A 21,616-nucleotide genomic window follows, 5' to 3' on the forward strand; every position below is an offset into this window, starting at 1 on the left:
ATTAAATTATAATAGATCGTATATTATTCTATTTAAATTATTAACTTCTTTATTTATGTAGTATGATTAAAATTAATAAAAATAATTTGTAATCATATGGATAAATTAATTTCTTTTATTAATTAATTATTTTTCGATGAGTGATATGATTTTTAAAAAGTAAATAGTTCAATGAATAAATATTATAATTACATCATTACTTTTTGGGATAACTTCTCTTTTCTTGTATAAAGGGTTCCTCTTCCCTTGTTCTTCGTCGAGGGAGGATTAATGAGATGATTCCCGAGGAAAGATAGGATATTTTATTTTATTTATAGCTTTTATTTATATTTTAAATTTTTTAATATTATAATTATTATAATTTGTGTGATGCACAATAATACTTTAGTTTTAAAATTTTATGATTAATAACTAATGATAATTACATTATGATGTTAAAATTATTAGTTAATTTAATAATAGTTCTTATTCTTTTAATTAGGTATATTTATGTTTCAAAATATTATGTATAAATTTCAATGATTTAATTAGTTTTAAACTTAAATCCTAAATCTAAATTAGTTGATTCATGAAAATAAATGGATTTGAGATTAATTATTTATTTTATAATATTTTAAAGTATTTTTTAAAAATATTTAAATCTAATTTAATAAAAGAGTTTATGATCTAACCTTAATTAATTTAATTAATTAGACCATTCCATATGGTCAAGTATAATCTAGTACATATAGTCAATTATAATTTAGCCCATACGATTAGGTATGATTTAACCCATATGGTTAAGTATGACTCAGCCCATATAGTTAGATATAACCTAACTCATATGACAATATATGACTTAGTGCATATAGCTAGATATGTTACGACATAACTTAGCTCACATGATAAAATATGACTTAACTTATATGATCAAACATCCTGTCGTTATGGTTAGTTATAACTCACCCAATGTGTTTAGGCATGATACAACCCATAACCCATAAGCTGTCGCTTAGCCCTAACCTGTTATTTGAGATAGGGATGTGTGGTGCAATGTGATCCATGGAAGACCGAGGTGGGTCGATTGGATCTAATACAATGTGACATAGTTTAACTTTATCTTTCTTTCTTTATTCATTTATTAAGCTAATTAAGAGTGATTCCAACTCCTCGTACGATTTCACCGATCCAAAGTCGAATCGGTTTAATTGACCGACATTTGTCCCGAACCGGTTTAACTAGTCGAGTCCAACCGCACCAATTTAATCTCGGTGGCCAAGAAAAAGAAAACCCGTGTCCCCTTCCTCGTCTTCCTGCTTCCCGTCCCCTCTTTTGTTTCTTGGAGCAGAGCGGGGGATACGGGGAAGGAACCCTATTCCCCTCGTCGGCTTTGCGGTGGGCGGATTTCGAGATCAGCGGAAGCTCGATTAAGTTGTTTTCAAGAAAAGATTTCTCTCGTGCTCTTCGGTATGTGTGTTCTTCCTGCGTCCCCTCACTTTCTAGACGCTAAATATTGGATTATTTTGTTGTTCAGTATGTTGATTCTTGAAGATTGAGACGCATTCTTTGTGAAATTTGGTGGGATCGTTTCTTGTTGATTAGATCAGCCTTGGTTTCTCGGGGCTTGCGATGAGCTAGCTTGAATTGATGTTGGATTTAGGTTCTGGGGCTGTGTCTTCTTTATGTTCTTTGGGCACTGTAACTTCATTGAAGAGTTTTAAGTTTGAGGCAGTATCGTTGTTCCATAGGACATGCGTGATGTTGAGGTGGATTGCTTGCAGCTTAGGGTTTTTCAGAATTTTCAACAAAACAACGGTGTAGATGTAGTTTGAGAATAGCAACAGAGGTAGCAGGCCAGGAGAACGGGCGGGCAAGAGCTAAAATTAATTGGGGGAAATGGAGAAGAAGAAGGGGCATGGGGATATAGTTTAGGAAATTATTTTTTAAGGAGAAGGGAAGTACTTGACAGAAGAAGTGTTTTTTTTATTTTTTTTCCTGTGAAGAGGCATTGCCATATATTAAACGGATGTAATATCAGTAAACAAGCTAGGAGGTACTTCTTCACCTCATCGGTGAAAAGTCTGACACAATTGAACAAAATTGGCCCATTGCCTGTAAAAATTTCGTGTTTCTTTACCCATCAAGGAATCTTGCACGCTGTCTTTAATCCAATCAAACAGTCCCCTATATTTTTCTCAATGTTCATCCTTATTTTACTTGATCTTGAGCTTCTTGGTTAAGGAAAATAAAAAATAAGAATCAAAGTATCGGGTTCACCTTCTTTCTAAACAAAATTTATTACTTGAAAAATAGAAGTCCTCTTTAATAAAGTTATCTGCCCTCATAATTTTTTCAAATTCTGCTTTTGCAGATGAATTCCCAAACTGATTGTCTTATAAGAGAATCTTATTTGCTAGCCTTTCAAGTTGTTGGATCTTAATCCTATTATTATGAATATACCTTGTAACAAAGAGCTCTGGAGATTTGTGAGCAAATCATGCTCATGGTTAATTTTAAAATAACTTAGTATAACAATAATGTTAGATAAAGAAAGTTGTTCAAGTCATATTTGGTCGTTCTGCCACTTAAGGTGAGGAGTCAACCTAGGCTTTCTCTTACCTAAATGGATTTCATGTCAAGTTGCACTTCAGAGGGGTCACAATTGGAAGTTTGAAAGTGCAAGGTAGTGAAACTCAAATCTGCAGAGGTACAATAAGAACATGCCTAACGGGTCTTCTAATGCTTCAGTTGGACTCCAGTGTGGAGATTTTGAGGTGCATATATCTTTATGCAATGGGGGGGACAGAGAAAGAGAGAGTTGAAGCGTGGCAAAGAAGGATCCTTTTACGTGTGGAGGAGAAGATCTACTTTTATACTAGGGCCCCAGGGCACACCCTTATCATTGATTGACATCATCAACATATAGGATGTTCTATCAGCCTGGCAACAGCAGCAGGCAGCTGGTTGGACAAGTGGCGTAGGTGATGCCTCCCTTGGTGGAGGTGATTACTGTGACTTGTTGGAGCAGGTCTTGTTAAGGATATGACAGAGGATATGTATCACCCTCTTATTGGTTGTTTCTAGGTGAAACATGTCTCCTTGCCATTGGGTGGCCTTGCTGGACACTATCTATATCCTACCATTGGATAGAGTGTTATCAAGTTTGAAGAAGGAAATTGCAAGCATCATTTATGGTCAAATGAGGATCCTTTTTATAAGATGCGCTTACTCATTTTAGATGCTTTTTAAGTTGTAAGAGATGAACAGAAAATGATTGGGAGAACAGAGGTGAATGCAAGAACAAATTGAACACAAATAAAATTCCCGATAAATATGTGATGTGTCATGTCAGTGGGATTATGCCAAAGAAGTAGCGAATATTTGAAGCCCAAATTATGGACCCATCTCATTATCTATTAGTTAAAGCACAATTCATCTACATAGGTTGTGTATCTTTCAGAATTACTCAATAGGATACAAGAAAAAGAAAGTGTGGACTCTGGTAAATTGTTTAGTATTACAATCCTATTCTTAGATGTTGCTTACCTAAACTTTTGCATTCATAAATTTCCTTGTTGTGCTATAATAATATATTTGGTGTATTTTAACTGGTTTTGTATCTTATGCTGGTAAATCCTTTAGAAAGGTTGTTTTTGTTTGTGAGAGGCATAACAGTGTTCTTATGAGTCTAAGTCAGCTATAAACTAGGAAGATGGCTGATTGTTTGCTTATCTATCTTTTTCTTTTTTTTGGGTTTTCATGATTCCTATTAGAATTATAACATTAACTGGTTAGTTTAGTTAAATAGTTGGAGCTGCTGGTTCCAGGACATGCTACCGGACAAAAGATGTTACATATAATTCTCACCTCATGTTTTTGTTCCCCTTTTTTGCTACCTCACAAATAGGATCATTATAATTATCCCTCCTCATCTCTTATATATATATATATATATATATATATATATATATATATATATATATATATATATATATATATATATATATATATATATATATATATATATATATATATATATATATATATATAATACCTTCTTTTTCTCACATGCTATATATTAATTTATTTTTTAACTCTTGAATCAGGAATCTGAAACTTAAGTGAGCACTTATCATTAGGCGGAGACATGAATGAGGCTTTTGGCAATCAAGCTTTAGTTGAGAAGCTGTCAAAGCTCAACAATTCGCAACAAAGTATTGAATGTATCCTTTCCTTTAAAGTAGGCCTCATCTATCTCGTCTCTTTATTCAGTTAATGAAATTGACACTGCCATGCATGATATTCACGTTTTTGTGTGGTTGTATGTTGCCTGGTTGCATAAATGGAACACCATGCCTATTGTAAATTTTATGAAGGCAGCTATAAATTTCTTTTCTCCCATGTTTTGTCAATTAAGGACAAGATGCGCTTGTCAACTAAGGACAAACTTTTGATACCTTATGCAGTTATCAATAATGATAATTGGCCAAGTGATAGGGACAAAATGGTCCATGCAAGAGAAACATGACCTGTGGATGTCAACATTGCAGATAACGACAAAGTCAGTTATCCCAAATCTGCCAGTCAGCATCAATTATAATGGGAAATATTCTCTGGATCAAGAATGATTTGGGGAATATTTCTCTAATCATAAGCTATTAAGGGCATACAACTATAAATAAAGGATCTTCCGACAGTCAGTGTTGGACTGTCTCTCTCTTTCTTTGTTTTCCTCCCTTCCGCTCCATCTTTTCCACTTGGGATAATTACTGACTTAGCTATTGGAGGAACCGAGTGGGGGGGCAGGGGGATGATTACTGACTTTTGGGGGTGGAGGGACTTAGCTATGGTTTTCATTGAAGGAGGCTCACAGAGGTTCAACCCTTCCTCCAGAAATTCCATCCTCCACCTTTCCTTTCCCTGTTGTTTCTCGGGATCCGCATCAAAGACAAGTTCAGCTCTTGCATCCGTCTTGGCCTAGGACCAAGTCAGATCACCTCTACGGCTCCACGTGGGTAACTGACTAGGAGACTAACACCAAGCCTTTTCCTCTAAAAAGATTTCACTTCATTGACTTCAGCTATATTTTGAGGGCTCCATGCTGACAACTTCGATGCTTATGGCCAGCTTTTAGTAAGACAGTAACCCTCTAGAAGTTAGTGCTTGATTTGTGTGTAGAGAACTTTGATGTGATAGAGGCTTGACTCCAGACCTAGATGTCTAATTGGCAAGATGATCAGTGTTAATAAATTGCTGGTTATGAAGCAGATGTAGCAATTTCATTGTCATGGCTATAATGGGAGATGTGTTTGACAAGGACAGACATCAAATACTGTTTGTCGTTTCTCCATTATGCTAGTAGTGTTTGCCGAGTTTGTAGAAGGGAAATAAATAAATAAATAATGTTGAGTTGGTTCTTGACCATCTAGTAATTCTGGGAGCATGGGACAAGGAAGCAGGAGAATAGAGAACTGAACCTCCTCAAGGAATGATTTGCCAGTGATGTTGCCTTTCCTTGGCAACCTTTTTAATGTTTAATTTTTTATATTTTAATTTACATGTAGAGTTGATTGTCTCTGAATGCAGATAATTTTTTTGGTCATCTATGAAATTAGTTCATTCTTTATTTCAGTTTTGGTTTATTTCTTGTTTTTGGTATACTTATTTGCATGATTCAACTATTAATAAATCTTATTGTAGTTAGATGGACAGAAGATAATTTCTTGTTAGCATGATTTTTTACTTGCTTCAGCTTGTAAAATCATGCTACAGTGCCACTACTTAACACCCATTGGTAATCCATAATCATGTTTAAGGCTTTTTGCTGCTTTATTTTGCTTTGTTGCTGCATGCTCTTGATGCTTGCTTGTTTTGTTTCTTTAAATTATGAACATCATATTTATTTGTGATGAATGATAAGTTTTGGGACAAGGTTATCATTTTGAAAATGTATATAACACCAACTTTTCTACAATGGGAAAAGTCACATTAATTTTGGATATAAGGTTTCAATTCATGTGCATATTAGCTAGGATTCTTTACTTACCTGTCTCTTTGTGATTGCAATTGTTGCGGATTGCATCCATCTAGGGGTTGAAATAGGCGCCTGGGCGCTCGCATAAGCACTCAGGTGAGGCGAGGCGAGGCCTGAGCACCTTAAGCCACGACCAGAAGGCACGCTTCAGTGAAGCGCCGCCTAGGTGCTCGCCTGAACGGTTGAACCCAGGCTCTGGGTGCCTCGAGTGAGCGCCCGATTGAAACAATGCAACCGAACCAGACTATTAAGTTTGGTTCGGTTGAATAGTAGCTTAGGTGGTTTGATTGAACCAGCTAAGCTATATAATGTTTACTAAATCTGCACATGCAAACCCCACCCCCATGCACGACCTCAAGCCATAAACCCTACTTCGTGCGCAGCTACTGCCTTCACCGCCGTTGCTTTCTCTACTGCTGCCTCCGCCGTCGATGCACAGGACCGACGCTTCCTTTGTCGCTGATGGACGGGTTCAAAGATTTAGCTTTTATGTGCAGTTCCCTCCGTCGTCGCTGCTTCCGTGTGCAATTCCTTCCACCGTCGAGGAAGAGGACCGCAACTTCCTCTGCCATCGACTGATACATCTGAAGCTTCCTTCGCCCAGGATGTCACTATCCGAACCTTTCTCCATCCCTGCTACTGCTGGTTGCAGCTTCCTCTTCCGCCGTTGCTATCGCTCGAAGCTTCCTCCGCTGCTGCTATTGCCGTCTGCAGCTTCCTCCATCGTTCGAAAGTTCCTTCATCACCGTTGCCCTCTCCTTCCCCACTTTCCACCGTCAATGACTCTTTTCTACCCTCTAACTACTATTAACAATAAATATTGTTAATAGTAGATTGTTTATTGTTAACTATTGTTATCATATAATAGTCCATATTTAGATTTTAGCATTGTTAATTACTATTTATAATTATATTTTATATTTTATATTTTAATATTTCAAAGCATGTTGCTTTGCTCGAGTGGGCACCTAGGATCTCAGATATTTTCGGACCTTGACACCTTTTGGTGCATAGCGCTTTTTAAATCACTCCATCCATCTATAGTGGTAGGCTTAGTAAATTCCAGCAATTTTCTTTTGTGTTTCATGAAAGTGTTGCTTGCTTGCATTTGGTGATTTTGTTAGAGATTTCTGTTGCTTTTACCATCAGATCACTGAATGTTTTCTTTTATTTTCTCTTTTCTCGAATCTTCTTTTCACTTTTTTCCTTTCTATTTCTTCTTCCACTTACTGAAAGATATGGCAGATTCCTGTCTTTGCCCTAGAATAAGTGTGTTAATCGCTTTTGCTCTGTACCTTCTTCTGTAAGCATAAAAATTCTCTTATTACTTCTTTTTGTGTTGTTAATTAAGTTGTTGCAAACTAGAATCCTGATTTTGGTTGCATTTTTTGGCATCTTTCATTTTATTTGAGTTTGTTCTGATCATATTAATCATATTTTTGTTAAGACCAATATTTCTTCATTTGTTTCTTAACTGATAACTAGCCCTGTCAAATTGGTGTATCGTTCACCGAAAGAAATCCAAGGAAATAGTTGAGACATGGGATCAAGCATTCAATGGTTCTCCGAGAGAAAAAAGAGTGCCTTTTCTATATTTGGCTAATGACATCTTACAGAACAGTAGACGCAAGGGAAGTGAGTTTGTAAATGAGTTTTGGAAAGTGCTTCCTGGATGTTTAAAGAATGTCTATGAGAATGGTGAAGATCATGGAAAGAAAGTGGTTAATAGACTAGTAAGTATTATCGTTCTTAGAAAATCCAATTATCATTCTTTTCTACAAATTATGAACCTTTCATCCTCTAACCTGAGTACCATTTTGTTCTTATAAATTAAGCTTTGGATGTTTGCTGCCAATGTAATATTATTTAAGCACAAAGTGGTTGTACTGTTCGTCTTTTACATGGCAAATTGTTTTGATTGAGAATGCTTAGGAGATGCTTTATCTGATTCAGTTTTAATATTTTGAAGTCTTACTCTTATTCAGTTCTTATTACTTCAAGTTATGTTTCCCTCTGTCACTTCTTTTGCCCCCACCTCTTTAGGATGAGTTTATATTGACTGCTAGTCAGTCGATCACATAGTTGGTTATAAAATAGTATTGCTTGTCTTATAGAATGCATGGGTTTATTGGTATATTACATCTCCTGGTATGGTGGCATATATATTTTCTTGGTGTAATAATTTCCTGATTTTAGTTCCTTACACGATTGTCATGTTCCAGTCCTAGTCAGATTTTATGGTACCTGTGTTAACAAACTCTTCAATTTAATCCATAGAGGCTTACATATTTAATGTGTATTATCATTTATTTTGTTTTAAAACTTCAGTTGATCTTTGTCATCTATCTTTAGACACTTCTAGCACCAACCTGATCTGTTCAGCAAGTTGAGTCGTCCAAAGCTTTATCTTTATTCTTTATAAATAAAAAACGAGACTCTAGTTTAGGCTCATTTACATCGTCAAATAACTCATTTACATCGTCAAATAACCAACCTTTGTTAATATGGTGAAGTGGGATTGACCACTAAATGACTCCTGATATTGTTTCTGTTTTATTTTATGTTTGCAGTGAGATAATCCTTTATTCTCAGACGAGTATTTTGTTTCTCCTTTGTGTCTGTGTACATACACATGTATGTGCCTGCATATGTACGGGTGCATAATACATAGGAAGGCACTGGTGGGTATGCATGGGTGGCTTCAGTGGCTTTCGATTACAATATAATTGCTTGTATTCTGATTCAAGTTTTTCTTAAAAAAATCACATCGAACTTTAAATATTTAATTAATGTTCTTTTAAAATGCTATCGATATGAAAGTTCTGATCTTAATCTTGAAGGAAATGCTTACATAATTGTTTGGAGGAACTTGTTTCTTTTTCAATTTCTGTAGAAAAAATAGGTGGGAGGAGAAGGGAGCAGGAGAATGGTTTAGGTGCAACAATTAACTGCAATAATATAATTTAATGATTGGACTTTTGACCAAATTTTAGTTTGAAACCGGATAAAACAGTTAATATTTTGCCAAAATGACCAATGCTCAAATAAAACCGATATATTTTTGGCTGTAATTAGAAAAACTAATGATTTTGTGTTCCAGGCCTTGTTCTAGCTCGTGTATGGCCAAACATGCTTGATGAAATTATGTTTTTTGTTTCTCTAGTGTGCTTGCCAAAGTTTTTTAACAGCCTGAGGTTATTATGTTTTTTTGTTTCCCTGTTTTGCTTAATTGATGCTGATGTTACTGTACAATAATTTTTTGATGGGGGTTTTTTAGTGTTACCAATATTGGACAGTTTTGATAGACCTAATAGCTAATCATGGGAGGTCAGGAAGGTTCTTTGGTTTTGAGGTTAGTTTGAGGCAAATATTCCCTACCCTTTGAGAGATTTTAGAGATAACCATGAGGTCTGAATAAGGAGGAGCCAACCATGGTGGTTTCATGTATACCTTGAGAGGAAATGGTTCCCTGGTGAGGGTACTTTTTCATCCATTGTTCTTCCCTATTGAATTATTTATCTCTTCTTTATCAAGAACTTAGATGGTTATATAGTTCAAAACTGAGCTCCATTGTTATTGTAAGTTCTTAAAACGTTCTTATATTTGAAAGTCCACCTTGATAACCTGAGTTTTTTTTTCTGATGGATTTCAGGTTTTCAACTCTCTTTCCCTCTATTTTGTTTTGTGTTGTTTCATGGTGCTTTAAAATGAAATTTGAATTTGAAGCGAAACCACCAAAATTATGCATCTTTCCCTATATACAAAAACATAAGAGGAGAACCTTAGTAAAACAACCAAAAGAAAGTAAAGGTATCAGGTGGGTCGATGGGCAATTAACCTCCAAATGATGCTTGTGGAACTAATTTTTAATTCAATATTAACTGTGTGAAATTTCATTGAATAGGTGGTAAGATTATAAACAAACAATATGTCACCTCATATTTATGTAATCAAAGTTCTTTTAGTAATTCAATAGTTTAACTTAATTGAGCTTTTTTGTAAAATTGGCACAAGCTTTCATGGTTCGTACTTCATACCTAATCAAGTTCTCTCCATGGTGCTCTATCGTTGTTGTTATTATTTAGTATCTGCCTAGCACTGGTAAGGTTGACATTGTATCACAACATAATTAGCATACCATGTACCGGCATTCCAGTCACGCCCATATCGATTGGCTAATGACCAATACAAGGCTGGTACCGGAGACTGTGAACACTGATTTGGATAATGACAGATTGATATAGTTCATATGGTAGATGCTTGTAGAATAGTGGAGATGGATACCATGCTTCTCTTTTGAAGAACGTTGATGACCAAATTTTTTTTATTCTTACCATTTTTCTGTTCATTTCAGGTTGAAATTTGGGATGAAAGGAAAGTCTTTGGCTCTCGCGGGCGGAGCCTTAAAGATGAGATTCTTGGTAATGTGCCTGTTCCTGTTTCAGATAATGGGAAAAGTTCCAATCCCATTAAATTAGTACGGAAAGATGCTAATTCAGTAAGAATAGTAAGTAGATATATTTACTTTCTATTTTGTTTCAGTTACTGTTTCTTTTTGATGGAGTCAAGTAGTCAACCACTGAGATAAGGTTTTATATGAATATTTCTTATGGATTTTTGTTCAAACCTCAGAAACTTGCTATCGGAGAAATGCCTGAAAAGATAGTGACTGCATATCAGTCTGTGCTTGATGAACATTCTGGTGAAGATACTGCCTTAAGCAAATGCAAGGATGCTGTTCAAGTTCTGGAGAGGTTGGAAATTGACATTGATGTTGCCTGTAAACAAGGTAATATTTGTTCTTAATAATAAAATTTGATCTTCTTAATATGCTCAAAGAGACCATGTTTACGTTGTTGATGTGTTTGCTTTGTCATCTACTACAGATTCAGCTTAACTCTACTGAGAAATTCCTGATTGATATATGTAAAGATATGCTTATATGGCATCCATGATTGTGTGACATGCATGTTCAGCACATATTTTCTAGAAAGCATGTACAACCATTAGCGGCAGTAAGTTTTGCAGTCTATGTGAAGTCCTTTTTTGTATCCTTCTGTAAGTCTATTAGAGTCGGTAGTTTACATTAAAAGAAAAGTTAAAACCCAATGCATAAGTATCCTACCAATATGATGCTCAAGGTAGGTTAATATATCAGCTTTACCCCTAGAAATAGAGAAGTTATTTTCGTGTCTCCAATCCTGGTCATCCTAGTTGCAGAGTAACCTCACCATTGTACCAAAGCTGACCCTCTGAAGTAGCTAGACTATATGTCTGTATTATGACAGAACACACCTTTTCTATTAGTAATATTTTCTCTTTCTTGTTGGACAAATTGAAAGAAAACATGAATATCTGATCTTCAACATTGATCAACTGCAAATCATTATAAGACAAGCATTTCTCTTCATGATTCTTGCAGCAAATTTATGGAACATTTAGCAATTTAATGACCTTAACACCAGTTCAAAGCTTCCCCTGAATATCTACCTAAGTGATTTTTTTTGGTTTTCTTTGAGAGAGTATGCTGAGTAGAGGTTTGTAATTCCATGCTTCAAATAAAGCGGTAGATTCCAGTTCTTGTTACCCTTATCAAGTACACTTTGCACCTGATAGGATAAAGTTATGTTGAGTCCTGTACTGTAACAGGCTTTGTCATCATCCCCTTGCCTCAATCAATTTAGGGGGGACAAGGAACTATTGGCAAATGGCTGCACAATCCCTCTTCCTTCTTCTCTTACATCTTAATCCCACCGCTGTGCTGAAAAGGAGAGGAAGGAGAAGAGAATGAGGAGAGGAAGATAAAATACAAGAGGAGATAAAGAAAAGAAAAGAAACATGAAGAAGAGGAGAGGAGAATGGAGACTCGTTCGGTTTATTATCCCCCTATTGGATCTCCATCTTGAAATTTTGTGATTGTTCGATCCCTGCCTTAGGTATGTTCTAGTCTCGACTCACTGTTGCTGTTGACTCCTTGCTTTCTTGTTGATCTGATTGGACTTGAGCCTATTGGAAAAGTAAAAAAAAAGAAAAAGGGCAAATTGAGGAGTACAGTATTAAAAAAAGTAACTTTCCTGTGTACCCTCTTGTAACCTCTACTGGTATATGTGTGACTCCAGGAGCAGAAAAAGAACAGAATTCTTTCCTATCCCTTAGGTCTTACACCTGCTTGCAAAGTGGGTCCTAATGGTTGTGTAAGACTTGGCTAGCGGGGAAAGTATTGCTAAAAAGCTACCTTGCTTACCAACAGGTATGAATGATGGGATACTGTGAATATCACCTGCCTGTTCCTGGTTCCAGTTAGCTACCCCATCCCATAGCAAACCCAACTATTTTTCTACCTGTACTTGTCCCAAAACCAATTAACAAGCATCTACTTCAGTTTACAAGAGGGTCAATTAGATGTGACTATCTAAAGAACCTGCCCAATTGCCATTATTTGAAGTTTGAAGAGCATTGATTCCTTGAACGAACTGTATCAATGGATTAGTACATCACAAAATTAGGGCATTAGACAAGTGAGAGGTTGTGTAGACAACACTTTTTCTCCAAGGATGAATAGATGCAATTTTATCTATGTATACAATAGTACCAACGCATCAATCAGGGACATGGCCAAGTGAAATGAGAAACTCATGGTTTTAGGACGCTAATTAAATTGTCAGAACAGTATTTCCTTCCAATCCATCAGGAGAAGATGGAAAAAAGACGTGAAGAAACTAATCAACATGAGACATTGTAATGATGAAAAACCCTTTATCTATGCTATTTAGAACTATAAATCATGAACCTTCAACCACAACATTGACATTAGTGACACATTGATGTAGGATGAGTAGCTTCGATACCCAAAATCTGATTTAGGACGTGGTTGTGATGATCAAGGTAACTTTTTTTTTTGTGATACTAGAGGAAAGAAAAGAGAGATGGATGATAAAGGAAGATATTAGAAGAAAAAGATAACTGCTAGACTTGCGTTGATTCAATGAACAACTCCTTGAAATGAAGGCTGCGTACATCTATATGCTTCACACACAGACAATGAATTCATATCATCCAAAGAAGAAATGTGACCTCGTCACTCACATACAATGTGTGAAAAAACTCATTCTTCGTTCGTTAATTCATCTCATTCTCTGATCCAGTTACAATCTCTTTTCCCTCTTTTCTAGGCCCTTGATACAAGAAAAAAAAAGAAAAACTAAAAAAAACATCAAATTAAATAAATTATTATTATTTCTTATTTGAAGGTTAATCTTGATATATGATTTGGAGGATAATCTTTTTTTATGATATTCTTGATTGATAATCTTCCTCAGAGAGATGAGATCCTCAATCAAAATTCATAATCTTTAATCAAAAATTGATTTCCTTCACACATTTGTATTTGTTTCCTTTTTCTTACATTAAGTAATCTAGAAATGAACTAGAAATATTGGAGGTGTCATCAGTGATTTAAAAAGGCGCTCGGGTGCTCGCCTACGTGCTTGGGCAAGGCAAGGTGAGGCTCAAGCGCCTCATAAAAGGGCCAGGCGACGCGCTTCAATAAGGCGCCGCTGGGCTCTCGCCCGAGCCCAGGTGCCAGGTTCTTCGAGCGAGCGGCCGGTTGATATAAAGCAACCGGGTTTGGTTAAATGTGCGTTAAGACACGTAATTATGTCAAAACCTACGTGCGACCCCGACTCCCAACCCGAGCGTGTGCTTTCTCCCTCTGCCTTCGTCGTCGACGACTCTCCCTCTACGTTCACCACCGACGATTTTTCCCTCTGCCTTCGCCGTCGACGATTTCTCCCGCTGCCTCTGAGTCTTCCTCTGTCGCCGATCGAGTCTCCTCAGCCTCTGCTGCTGTTCATCGACTGTCGCTGCTGTCCGCTGTCATTGCTATTGTCCGCTGCCTCCTGTTGTCTGCGACTCCACTGCCGTTGTCGCTGTCCGCTGTCGTGGTTGTTGTCCGTTGCTTATTATTGCTGCTTTTCTTCTAAGTTTTTACTTCTCACTATCAGTTTCACTGGGTGATATTTTTTACCCCTTTTAACAGTTGTACTCTTCCCTTCTAATTGTTGTTAACAGTAAATAATATACTGTTAACAGTATATTATTAATTACTGTACAAAATAATCTTTATTTTATTATATTAATAATATTATATATTTATTATATTTTAATATTTTAGAATGCCTCATTTTGCTTGAGCATGCGTCGAGGTGAGCGCCTAGCACCTCGTGCGTTTTGGGACCTTGGCGCCTTTTGACCCCTAGCTCTTTTTAATTCACTGGGTGAATAAACTAAAATGATCCACATAACACATGATATCTAGAGCCTAAAGGTCTACAAGAATATGAAAACTAGTTGTTAGACTGAGATCCATCTATAGTTGCATTATTCAAGGACTGAAGCAATGGATTCTAGCATAAAACAATCATCATCTGATGTGTCCTTACTAGGTGGCAGGTTGGTTATCGTGGAATGAGGCAATAAGAGGGGAGGATAAGGCAGCCCTAAGCGGGTTTGCAGCAAAAGATGAGAGGATTGGGGCATGACTAACTGTGAGAGGGTTTGTCCCCAAACCTACTAACAATTGAAAAAATTGATACCTATTCTTTTTACTTGTACCAATTAACCCTGATTAATGAGTACCCAATCCGCCCTAAGAAGGTGGGTTGGCATGACTTCCTGAAAATACCCAACCCATTACGTCCCTACGAATAAGGTGCTACCTTGGAAATTTGTATTTTCTAAGAGGAACATAGTTCCATGTTCTTTGTATGAAGTATAAGCATCTTCTTCTTTAATTTTCTTTAACTTTCAAAGGTAAAAGAATGATCAAATCATTGTACTAACCACTATTAGTTAACTGTAACAGTATGAACTGTAGAAAAACTGATTATATTGAAAAAAACCAGAGTCACAAGGATAAATTCTCCAATATGGCCCATTTATTTCACCAAGGGGAGGTTAGCACCAAGGTATAGTTTCTAGGAGTCAAGTTTGTCTATGGGCCATTTGTTTTCACCAAAGGTGTATAACAACACTGAAGTGGAGTTTCCTGAAAGGAAACTTGATTTTGGCATGACTGCTTGGTTAATCAAAAAATCATGCAGTTGAAGTTCCCAGAAGTTGATTGACCACATCATGAGTGTTTGGCTGTACCTTAGTCACTGGAGTGCCTAGAAGTTGAGGCAAATACTAACATTTTTTCTCACTTTCTTGTCAATGAGTGTTTGTTGTCCAAAAGTAACTGAATTGGGATTAGGAGAAGTGGAATCTAATAACATTCCCTTCCACATTCTTGTAAATGACTTTGGAGCTTCACTTTCTCCAAATCTAATAATTTATGAAATCCCCCTTTCAAATTATAGATTATTTTAGTGAACTGAACATTGAAATTTAGGACATTTTTATAGAAAGACAACTCCGGTTATTAAATTTCAGTAAATGGGCCCTAGAACTATCTAAACAAATCTGTGCTGTCCATTGTATGTATATTACTTGTTTTGTTCCTTTAGTTATCGGTAAGAGGTGAAACATTAACCTTGGTGTCCTGCGCTTGCAACTTTCCAATAGTTTTCTCATTCTTCTTTTAATGTTGTCTTTCAAAAATTTTAATTTTGTTTGATGGAAATTATTTCATTCAACAATATGATTTTTTGACATGTTGTAAAATCATAAATTCATAATAATGACTACATAATGCATGATCATTTTCTGCTTCCATGTATGTGCTGCATTCCTTCTCCTGTGCTTGCATTTGTTTCTTTAATTTGAAGATGGTTTACATTTTTATATTTGTGAATACTTGAGAATTTTTATATTATATTTGTTATATAATGGTTTGGTATTTCTGAAATTGTGCATGTTCAATAAAAATATGCCAGACTGCAGGGATAATATGGAATATTTTACATATTGCATTTTTTTATAACTTATTATGTATTAGTTTACATGTACATGAATGATAGAAAAGGGTATTTATCATATAGTAAACAAAAAAGTGGTGGCACACATTTTGGGGAAAGAACAAGTGAATACAAAAATAGAAAAACACAAAAGTAAGGCTGCTCTCTCATAACAATTATGTGCTCTGGTTCTAGCATTATCTTGTTTAGTAAAGTTACATGGTTATCTTTTTTACATAAGATTGTGATGTTACTATTCCTAATCCTTTCAATTAGATGTTTCAGAGATTAGGTTATATCCAACTTTTTCTTATATCTCAGCTTGGTGGGATGGTTCTTAATCTTCATTGAAATGTTTGGAAAGCTTTTCATCTATTATTCTGTCAGTGAATTTTATTTACATGTTTTGAGCTCGTGGTGGAATCTGAAATTTTAATGGAAAATATTACTGAAAAATATTTTCAAGTCTCTATTGGTCTTAATTTACATGTTTGTGAGCTCATGGTAAATTTACATGTTTTTAAGTCTATTTTTCAAGTTTTTAAGCTTCCTCTTGATGCTTATATGATTTAGTCATGTCTATTTAACTTTAGGCGTTGATATTTTCCATATCTTGTAGATTGAACCTTTTATGTGTGTTATAATGCTTGCTGTAATTTTCAAATTAAAAACCAAAATGAAGAATTTGTTTTTCACCTGCAATTGATTAGTCTCCACCTCATGGTGGAGAGCTCTCACAGTATTTCTGTTTTTTCTTGGCCCGATTATATCCAACACTGGCTGTCTTACTTGAGACCATATGACAAGAACTGCAGTGAAGATATTACTTATTATTGAGTTTTTTTTTAACTCTTTTTTTGTGTTGTGTTTTATTGCTATATGCAACTTTATTATTTCATCCTCTCGATAATGGGTATTTCTGGTGTTATTTGTTTATTGATCAGGTAACCAACAAGAATCAACATTTATAGATAACCTTCAGGAGCAGGAAATTGTTCTTAAACAATGCATTGAACAACTGGAAATTGCTAAAGCAACTAGAGCTACACTCATTACCCAGCTAATGGAAGCTATCAAAGAGCAGGTTTTGTTTTTTACTCATGCAAATTAGTATCTAGGTTGTAATATAAGATTCTCCTAATATATTTCAATTTTTGGAATTAAATATACCAGGAACTGAAGCTGGAGCTTATCCATAGTCAGTTACAAGTAAGAAATAACTCCTTGGTTCTTGATGAAATTAGTTTTAGTCTGTGCTTTTTCGATGTTTTAGCTTTGAATAGCTAAATTTGAAATTGTATGATGGCGAGAAATCATACCTTAAATAGCTTCATCTTTTATTTAGGATTACAGGAGCAAAATGCTCTAAATTATTACCTTGCTGAGCTATTACTACTTTGTAGAATCTGGGTAATCGCCATTTGCATATTCTCATAGTTATTGAAAAGTTTATCTTGTTATTTTCCAATTGATGTCAAGCAGACACCTTAATATGACATGTCACTTTGTCAACTTTCAAAAGTTCAATTTGTTTTTGGTTTGATGTCATTCCAGACTGTTCACTGCAACATTCTGGAATGCCATAAACTGACTAATCTGATATGTTGTGATGCATACTGCATTCCAGCAAATATTTGTTGTCACGAGATAATGGTGTGTAGATTGCTATTTTGAGTAGCATGGCATAATATCAGGGTATGCAGAAGCCTATTTATTGACATGACGTACTATATTGAGTATTAGTTATCCAAATAGAATTCAGTAGGCATGGTGGTCACATGACACGTGCAATCCTTATTGGTCATGTATGCATGGTCACAATGTTGTAAGCAGTGGTATATTTTCTATAATTTGACATTTATTATGATCTCTAATTAAATTTTTCTATCAACCCTAAATAAAGTCAAGGCATATCACTTAAAATTTTTATATTTTTTAATATATTTTTATTTGTTGTACTCCCGCTACATAATATACTGATTCTCAACATTTAATGTTTGAGGGATGTATTGTGATGTACATGTATCCTGTGTCAAATACCTGTATATCATGGCCTTGTCTAGCATAGTTGAGGGACAACTATGATGATGACAGTGATCATAATGATGTTAGTAGTGGAAAGAAGTGTTCCCACCACTTGGACTGTCAGTTCATAAAAGATCTGTATTTGAAACACCATTAGATGAAGATGGTGACATGAGGCACCAATCATTGATGAGAGGCAAAAGCAAGGGGAGGGTAATGCTTAGGATGCGATGCTTCCATTAGGCTTTCGCTCTTTGCTTTGAGCTATTTCTTCATATTTCATAAAAAGGGGCATCTATGGGACAACTAGAAGCATTGAGCTAATTTTGTCACTGATCTATAAGATGTAATTTTCTGCACATGGTGGCATTGGAGAACCTTTCGTCCTGATCTTATTGCCATCATATTCTGTACTGAAATTACTTGATACTTCCAAATTTCAGGTTTATTTGTTTCGTGGTTTGTTAGTCTGGATTTGGCTATTTGAATTTGACAGCATGACTCTGATATTGAAGTCACTGCTCTAATTAAGTCTAGGATTATGTACTACGAATTTTGTGCTTTGCTTTGGGCACCAGCATCTCTTTATAAATGTGAATTTTGATCGATATTTCTTCCTTCCAAATTGGTTGACTTTTCTTTGCTCCTCCGCTTATTTGCAGATTGCCCATTCTCAGACTGAACATGCTAGTAACATGAGACGACGACTCGGTTTGGCTGCTGGCACAAATGGATTTGGTCCTACCACCACGCTACCTCTTGTGAATTTTGCATCAGAAGCAATACCTGCAACAGAACCCAATCCTCCAGTATCCATCACTCATCTTCAACCACTTCAACCTGTAACTTCATTTGTCAGCAGCTTAAGCAGTGCGGAAGAGGATCACAAGAAAGCAGCAGCTGCTGTTGCAGCAAAGCTTGCTGCCTCATCATCTTCTGCGCAGGTCCTCAGCTCTATTCTATCCTCTTTGGCTGCTGAAGAAGCTGCGTCCATGAATAACAGTTTGAGCTCTCGAGTTCGCCCTGGTAGTCCACCTGTTTTCCCTTTGGAAAAGAGGCCAAGGCTTGAGAATACTATATCCACAACGGATATGGGTAAAACCTCCTATTTCGGGCAGGCGCAACATCAGCAGCAGCAGTCCATTCCTCTCGTGCTGCCCCAAACCTCAGCTGCTAGTATACAACTTCCCCAGAGTAACCAGGTGCCACCAACTTTTACACCACCTCTCCCGCCGCTGCCTCCGCCACCCATGCAGCAGTATGTGCAGACAAGTGGAGGAACGATGAGTGTGCCACCTTATGGATTTGTGGGTCGTTCGCTGCCATCTCCACCTCCTCTACTTTCCCATGTTTCAGCAGGGTTGGCAAGACCTGGTGGCCCGCTTCCACCTCCGCCACCACCACCACCCCCACAGCAGCAGCAGCCACCACCGCAGTTGCAGTCAACCTCGATGGGGTTCTACCAGTCTCCAGGGATTGGGTTTTACGGGCAGCCGCAGACAGCTCCGACTGCCCAGCGGCAGTGAAACGAGATGCCAAGGCATTTGCAGATGACCTGGTTTCGTCATGTATATTATGAGTAGTCATTAACATAATTTAGAGTGATGGAATCTATTTAGATTCCATTAACAAGACAGGCCAAGGCAAAGCTGTTTCATGAGCACTGGATTTGGAAGGCCTCATGTATGTGATGAATATAACAACTATTTAGATGTCTGATGTGGTGAAATCTATTGCATCTTGTTGACCAACCTTTTTCCTCTTTAATGGAAGATGACCCAACCACTGCAAGTAGCAGGCATTAGAATTTTCCTATGTATTCATCACTTTTTCTCTCGGACCGTGGTTGCCTGCCGATGCAGATATGTCCGGCAACCCTATGTTGAAATGCCTGTGTGGTAATGCCTGCATATATAGAATTCCAACACAGGTGACCTAAATTTGCCGGTAGCGTTGTTAGTGGATGTTGAAATGAAACAAGACGGTGGTGCGTTAATGATTGATGAACCTGATTGCGACAAGAACTTTGGGTTCGAAGGTGCGTGAAATGGAGCACTCGGCATCGTGATCTTGAAATATGGTCATTGATGAACCCGATTGAGATAAGAACTCTCGGTTGGAAGTTGCCAGTTGGCTAAAAATTGCGATAAGAACTTTGAATGTTCTAGTAAGCTAAAGATCTTGTCAAGACTTATGAGACAAGAACATTGGATTCCAAGGTGGCTAGTTTGCAACCAAAAAAGAACTCAACTCAACTCAACTGCATCCGCTAAGTTCGTGCTTGTAACCCTCGAGGAACCACCGGTTGCAGAATCTGAAGGACCTGTGTTGTGTCGCAATGCATTCAAGAAGACAAATGATGGCATGTTCTTGCTCCTGTGGTGGCACATGTTACCAAATGGTTTGATCCGAGAGAAGACTGCTATGTGCTTTATTGGTTTCATTGTTGTCCTTTTTCCAGCGCATGCATCCACCTGCCTCACATTACTTCTCGACCAGAAGATCGATGCACACACACAGAGGCACGGATCTCTCATGTGCTTTTATGCTAACAATTTTGGTGCTGTAATTATTTGTGGATTCAAATATATGTTCTCAAGCAAGAAAGGGCAATGATTCAAAAGAACAAAAAACATTGGGAAAAAAAAGATGTGTTCATTACATAAATGAGTTGATTGATATAAATTCTTTTTCTAATTTTAATAATGGTCAAACTTCAAACAAAAGTGGGCATAAATTACAAGTTTTTTATTTTCCATTAAGAATTGGTTTTTTGTGTATTAAAACTTAAATTCACCTATTTTAGGTTTTATGTACAGAAATTTGTTTTTTTTTTTTTGTCAATGAAGAGAATTGTGGAAATTCTTGGTTTGGGAATTCAACATCAGTTGGTTTTAGATTACTAAATCACAAGTTTTCTGCTAATTTTCCTACTATCATAACTAGCATTGCTCATATGACACTCACACAACATTGTCAAACAAAACACTTCAAGTATGATAGTTAACAGTGGAATGTTAACTTATCCTCATTTCAGAATTCTTGTATGAACACTTCAAACCTTCCATTTCATCTGCTCTACTTTTTGGGTTGGGTTACAAAGAAATCAATCATCAGATCTACAGCTGACAACCAGTAGAAAGAGAATTAAAAAAGCCTCACTGCAAAATCACTGGAAGATAATTCTTTTCCCCTTCATTTTCCATTTCAATTCCTCTCCTTGTTCTGGCTTGGATTAGACTTGCTTGGTGGCAACCTCCTCAGGCTTGCACTGGCTTCTACTACAGTCTGCTTGGTGAGTGCTCCAAGCGATCCTTTCAGGTTGACGGTGGCTGCTGCCAAGGGCTGCAACAGCTTCCTGGGCTGAGACCTGTCTCTTCTGATCTCTCTCTCAGAAGGAGGTGATGGGCAGCTAAGAAAGAAATGGAGAAGAACCAAAGCACAAAGGATGGAAGCAGCTCTGTGAAGGGCACTCATGGGGGATTTGGTGTATGGCAAAGATATGGGATGGTTAAAGGAAGGCTGTAGTGTTCCATCTATATATATATATGTATAAAAATATATGATATCTCAATGTTCTTCTTTTGTGCACCTTCCTTGTAAGGAGGATTGCAGGAAAGCAGTACAGTGATGCAGAATTAGAAATATAAAATGGAGGAAAGACACAACATGTGAATGGAGA

The 21,616-nt window shown here is 36.7% G+C and overlaps 1 protein-coding gene across 2 annotated transcripts; it reads left to right on the forward strand.

The window, feature by feature from the left end:
• Nucleotides 1–1,269: 1,269 nt before the first annotated feature.
• On the forward strand, nt 1,270–19,685 carry LOC135580824 (uncharacterized). Of its 2 annotated transcripts, XM_065102702.1 has the most exons (8): nt 1,270–1,446; nt 4,086–4,202; nt 7,499–7,746; nt 10,368–10,520; nt 10,646–10,802; nt 16,854–16,993; nt 17,083–17,118; nt 18,597–19,685. In XM_065102702.1, the coding sequence occupies exons 2-8, from the start codon at nt 4,127–4,129 to the stop codon at nt 19,458–19,460; spliced, it is 1,674 nt and encodes a 557-aa protein (XP_064958774.1). In that variant the 5' UTR covers nt 1,270–1,446; nt 4,086–4,126; the 3' UTR covers nt 19,461–19,685. The 2 variants fall into 2 exon arrangements, with proteins under 2 accessions (XP_064958774.1, XP_064958775.1); XM_065102703.1 differs by lacking the exon at nt 7,499–7,746 and having other exon boundaries at nt 1,307–1,446; nt 4,086–4,219.
• The last annotated feature ends 1,931 nt before the right edge of the window (nt 19,686–21,616 follow it).

Source organism: Musa acuminata, chromosome BXJ2-4, assembly GCF_036884655.1.
Source record: "Musa acuminata AAA Group cultivar baxijiao chromosome BXJ2-4, Cavendish_Baxijiao_AAA, whole genome shotgun sequence".
NCBI lineage: Eukaryota > Viridiplantae > Streptophyta > Magnoliopsida > Zingiberales > Musaceae > Musa > Musa acuminata.

Bases quoted from the DNA above. Each gene is read 5' to 3' on its own strand.
- LOC135580824 (XM_065102702.1), top strand. From the start codon at position 4,127: ATGAATGAGGCTTTTGGCAATCAAGCTTTAGTTGAGAAGCTGTCAAAG. The intron at 4,203-7,498 runs GTATCCTTTCCT...ACTGATAACTAG, and splicing joins TTCGCAACAAAGTATTGAAT to CCCTGTCAAATTGGTGTATC. The intron at 10,803-16,853 runs GTAATATTTGTT...TTTATTGATCAG, and splicing joins TGATGTTGCCTGTAAACAAG to GTAACCAACAAGAATCAACA.